This window comes from Zea mays, chromosome 9 (assembly GCF_902167145.1).
Source record: "Zea mays cultivar B73 chromosome 9, Zm-B73-REFERENCE-NAM-5.0, whole genome shotgun sequence".
In the NCBI taxonomy this organism is placed as follows: Eukaryota; Viridiplantae; Streptophyta; class Magnoliopsida; order Poales; family Poaceae; genus Zea; species Zea mays.
This window is the reverse complement of record NC_050104.1, coordinates 73,818,053-73,823,327: the sequence shown is the minus strand read 5'-3', so window position 1 is coordinate 73,823,327 and position 5,275 is coordinate 73,818,053. Positions and strand designations below refer to the sequence as shown.

The window sequence follows — 5,275 nt, the reverse complement described above, 5'->3', positions numbered from 1 at the left end:
ATGCAAAAATGATATGCATGTTATTTAGTACAAGTTATGACCGATTTCAGGAGCAGACCGAAAACTTCGAGCACCATGCTCACTAAACATGGCCATGAACTTGCCATCTAGCTGTTTAAAAATTGTATAAAACACAAACAAAGTCAGAAAATCATGAAACTTGTCCACTTGTCATGATATCATATATAGATGTTGTGATAAAAATTTGAGAATGTTTCGAGAAAGTTGTAAGTCAGTATTTGTAGAAACCTAAGATAATGTTTCGGTCGTAACTTGTATTAAATAACATGCATATCTTTTTTGCATGCACGATTTTTCATGTTTCGAGTGACTTGCAGTTCAAATCTGAATTATCAGAGGAAATTCCATTAAACGAACTAAATCTAATAGTTATAGAAAACACTTTTATAATTGTGCCAAAATGGTACATGTAGATCTACATAGTGTAGGAACATACCACAAAAAGTTTGATTGGAAAAAGAAAAAATAAAAAAAATATACTTTGTCGAGTGTCCTAGGAGGACACTCGGCAAAGAAGGCTTTGCCGAGTGCCTATGGAGAGACTCTCGGCAAAGAAGCTTTTTTGCTGAGTGCCAACTCTCGGCGCTCGGCAAAGATAACGGTTGTTAGCTATAGACGACTGCTGACGGCCCTTTGCCGAGAGCCGCTGTTTGCCGAGTGTTTGGCACTCAGCAAAGATTTTCTTTGCCGGGTGTATTTCTTTGCTGAGCATCCTGTTCTCGGTAAACACGCTCGTTACCGAGAGCAGGTCTTTGCCGAGTGTGGCACTCGGCAAAGACTCCCGACAAAAAGCACTCGGCAAAGCGCCGAGCACTCGACAAAGAAGCTTCTTTAGGTTTTTCATATCCGATTTCATTCTAACTCGTGAGTGTGTTATAGAGTGTACCTAACACTAGTTGTGAGTGTGAATAAGCACCAACACTACACTAGAATTCTCTTGATCAAACTACTCATCCACAACCAGCTAAAATAATAATAGAATACCTAACTCTATACCAACTGTCCACAACTCCTTCGATACTTGGAATATGAAGACCTTCATCTTTTGATTCGCCTTTTTCAGCTGTCGCTTTAAGTTCTCATTTGAGGGATTGTTTTCACCGTTGCAGCGCAACTTCCTGTAATGTGATCTAATTTACCATTTTCTCTGCAAAACACACATTAGTCACATATAATTTTATGTTGTCATTAATCACTAAAATCAACCAAGAATCTAGATGCTTTCACTAATTATAATATTTCTAACTAGTATTCAAATATTTCTTATGATGGAACTAAAATTTAGTTCGTGATATTCAAACAGGCTCACTTGATCTTTTTGTCACATGACAAGAGAAATAGGCCAACGAAACTGTAGACCGTACCGTAATGTGCCTCCTCAACAAAGAGGTCACATGGCTTGATGATGTGGCTCAATCCTCATGGTATTAGAACATTATCTTTAAAATATATATATGAAACCAGTTTTATATATTTCTCAGGTGGAGTATCTTTAACATATATGAAACCAGTTTTATATATTTCTCAGGAGGAAACAAAATTTTAGAACATAGAATCAGATTTAGATATTTTCAAAATTCACTAATTGTTCTAAAAATGTATTTTTAATTTTTTTCTACATTTCATTTTATAAAATCCAATTGATCTTCTAGAACTATCGCTCTCGTGCCAAACGTGGTGCCACAAAGAACTTTAGCCAAAACCACTCGCCAAAGTAAATACGACGGTTTAAGAGTTAAAAGAGTCTAAACATCTAAGTGATTTTCTAATTAAATTAAATTAGACTCACACAAAAATTCAATTAGGAGTACTGATTTCGTTGTATTCATGATAAATAGTTTGTTTGTTTGGCTTTCATTTATATCGATTTGTACAGTTTTTATAGTATTATATTATATATATATATATATGTTATAGCAGTTTGAAGGCAGACCAGCACGATCCCATCAATCAAATCAAAATCATTCAGAGTAGCAGCACTATAAAAGAAAATCATGCAAAGAAAGGATAAAAAATTTGAAATCCAATGACCAGACGACGCTCCACCGAGGCAGCAAAACTATCTCGCGGCCCAGGCCCAGACCTTCCCGCGAGCTCTGGCGCCAGTGAGAAGCTTCCATAGAAAATATCTGACACCGATCCTGCTCGGCTACTCCTCCAATCCTTCCTTCTCGTACTTTCTAGAACATTCTGTCTCCTTCCTATAAATAGCAGAACACCACCCATGTCTCCCGCCAAAACACCGACCCACCCACCAGCCTATTATACTCAACGCGACGAACTCATCTCACCACCGCGCCCTCCGCCGGATGGAGCGGCCAGACGTGACGGTCAAGCAGGAGGAGGAAGACGAAGTGGTAGTGGTGTTGGACGGCGACGGCGATGCTTGTGGGCACTGGCCGGGAGCCGGCGCGGCGCCGGAGCCTTGGCAGACGCCGGTGGGATCCGCGGTTCCGCCGTTCCTTGCGAAGACGTTCGAGCTTGTGGAGGACCCGGCGACGGACGCCGTGATATCGTGGGGCGCCGCGCGGAACAGCTTCGTGGTGTGGGATCCACACGCCTTCGCGGCGGGGCACCTTCCGCGCCGCTTCAAGCACGGCAACTTCTCCACCTTCCTCCGGCAGCTCAACACCTACGTCCGTAATCACATATCTCAATTCGTAATTAACAAACATTGCAATGTTAGTGTAGTATACTAATGCGATTCTTCTGCTATTCAATTTTGCTGATTCTCTTTACTAATTTATCGTGGACGTGCTTTGCCCGTTTGCCGTCCGCGCGCGTGCAATGCTGTGCAGGGATTCCGCAAGGTGAGCCCGGACAGGTGGGAGTTCGCGCACACCGACTTCCTCGCGGGGCAGCGACACCTCCTCGTGAACATCCGGCGCCGGCGCGGGGGCGCCGCGGGATCCACAGCATCTCCGTCTTCGGCGGGAGCCGGCGGCGACCGTGACAGCGAGCTCGAAACGCTGCGGCGGGACCGGGAGGCGCTGGCGCGGGAGCTGACGCGGCTGCGGCGCGAGCAGGAGGAGGCCCGCGCGCAGCTGCTGGACATGGAGCGGCGCGTGCGGGGCACGGAGCGGCGGCAGGAGCAGTGCACCGCCTTCCTGGCGCGCGCCATCCGGAACCCGGCCTTCTTGGACGGCCTGCTGGCGCGCCGCTGTGGCGCGCACGTAGAGGCCGGCAGGAAGCGGCGGCTGCTCGATGCCGCTGCGGCCGGCCCTGACCCAGCGGACGTCCTCGACATCGAGGAGCTGGCGATGGCTGCGGGCGCCGAGGTCGGTGTGGCTTCCATCCCAGCCGTTGCAGCGGCGCAGATTTCCAACACAGCCAACGCCACGGACATGATATGGTACGAGCTTCTCGGGGAGGAGCAGGTGGAGATCGACGCCGAGGTGCACGACCTCGTCGCGGCCGCCGCGGCTGCCACTGATGAGTTGGCGCAGCCGTGGGCGGAGATGGACGAGAAAGAGGTTGCGGAGCTTGTGCGGCAGATAGACTGCCTTGCCTCGCCGAGTCCCTGATCAGTGATCACCACGAGGTGGAGACCGTGCAGCTAGCTCCACTATTAGCCATGCATTGCCTGTGTCACTGGCAATGCCATTGGCATATGACGGCTGCTGAAGTACAATGGTGGCGCTGGTACTGTGGTACGGTACTGCAGTGCGCCACGCTCTGGATTGGACCCTAATGGTCATTTGGTGTGTAGTGTCGTTAGCCTTGCTGTTTGATTGTGGTTATTGGATTATTAGGTCTGCGATATGCTAATTTGGATTCTGCGTCTGTTTTGTGGGATCCGACGGTGGCGGTATGCTGCACACAAACCGGCCGTGGTGATGGATGCAGCAGCCTGATCCAGTGAGTTGATGTATTCTTAAGAATTTGACCAAAGAGCAACTCTAACCAAGCCTTAATTTTTTGCACCTCTTAGTCTTATTCTCTCCAATAAAAGTCTATCATCTATGTTGTGTCCTCTCTTATTTCTAAGAATGTAAATGGTGCAAATATTATTCATTCGTATTTAAATTCGATGTATCTAAAGGCATGTACAATCCTGAGACAATGATTTAATTTTTTATGTACAAGAAACAGTTAACAGATAGCATAATATAATCTTGAGACACTAGATCATAAATGCAGTTAAGAGACAATATGTATAGTGAGTTGTGTAGAGAGGCTTGTATTTTTTTCAATTAGCCCCTAGAAACCCCTTTAATCTGTATCCGAGTTCGGATATTCAGCATCCGATGTGTATCCAATCTATATCCGTATTTGTATATGTTGGGACGAAGGCGAACACGTTCCCCTTGCTCGAAATCCCCACACCAGCATGTTCAAGACCGAAGACCCCGAAGGCCCCGAAGGTCGAGCCGCACTCGCAAGGTGCCCAAGGTCAACGCCCACGCGAAGGCTCAAGCACCAACTTCGCCCTGGCAAACCGGAGCGAAGACCATTAAAGACTTCGGAGCTCAGACAATCAAGACCTCGAAGACCATATGTTGCAATCTTCCTCATTGTAAAAGGGGGCTGTGTGTAGTTCGACCCATACTGCAGGATCCCGCCCGTAGGCCGCCGTGCCGGCAGGGCTAGTAGAGGGTTGGCCCACATCTGTAATTAAGTACGCTGTAATGACCCGCCATAAACCACAGGGGGAATATTTCGGGGATAAACTAGGTAACTGAGGGTCTAATTGTCTTTGGCAAGACCGGGCAGTCCTCAGTTACCTATAAATACCCCTGCAATGTGCCATTGCGGGGGACAGAAAAAACACTATTGCAGAAGCAAATCGTGTCCACTCTCATCAAACCATTTGTTACTCTCCCACAGTTTGAGCTTGCAAAACTGAGTTTGCAAGTTCCAACATTTGGCGCCCAACGTTCGTGCTACGACAAAGCATTCCCGCGATGGCCCCCAAGAGAGCAAATTCGAAGGCTGTCGCTTCCATCGACGACGCGGGAAGGCGGCACTCCTAGCGGAGAAGAAAGGCAAGGCTCCCATTGTAGACGACATCCCTCAGGAGGCCTTAGACGACGAAGCCGTCAACAGCAAAAGGCAACGCCAGGACAACCAGCCAACGCCAGAGGGCACCGTGCGCACTTGTAGTTCTGAAGGGACGCCACAGGCACCCCCACCAGGCTTCGCTCATCTAGAAGGCGAAGACATCGTCGAAGACGGCGAGATCATAGGCATCTCGGCCGAAGGCCAGTTAAAGCTGCGAGCCCTGCGCATCAAGAACAATCACCTACAAAAACAA

The 5,275-nt window shown here is 47.8% G+C and overlaps 1 protein-coding gene across 2 annotated transcripts; it reads left to right on the top strand.

Annotated features, from left to right (window-relative positions):
- Positions 1 to 2,058: 2,058 nt before the first annotated feature.
- On the top strand, positions 2,059 to 3,943 carry LOC100283649 (heat shock factor protein HSF30). Of its 2 annotated transcripts, none has more exons than XM_035962274.1 (2): positions 2,059 to 2,657; positions 2,820 to 3,943. In XM_035962274.1, the coding sequence occupies exons 1-2, from the start codon at positions 2,331 to 2,333 to the stop codon at positions 3,543 to 3,545; spliced, it is 1,053 nt and encodes a 350-aa protein (XP_035818167.1). In that variant the 5' UTR covers positions 2,059 to 2,330; the 3' UTR covers positions 3,546 to 3,943. The 2 variants fall into 2 exon arrangements, with proteins under 2 accessions (XP_035818167.1, NP_001356225.1); NM_001369296.1 differs by having other exon boundaries at positions 2,265 to 2,702; positions 2,820 to 3,926.
- Positions 3,944 to 5,275: the final 1,332 nt, after the last annotated feature.

What these genes read in the sequence shown, in the direction of transcription:
- LOC100283649 (NM_001369296.1), top strand. Translation starts at nt 2,331, where the DNA reads ATGGAGCGGCCAGACGTGACGGTCAAGCAGGAGGAGGAAGACGAAGTG. An exon ending in TAATTAACAAACATTGCAAT is followed by an intron (nt 2,703 to 2,819) that starts GTTAGTGTAGTA and finishes AATGCTGTGCAG; the next exon opens with GGATTCCGCAAGGTGAGCCC.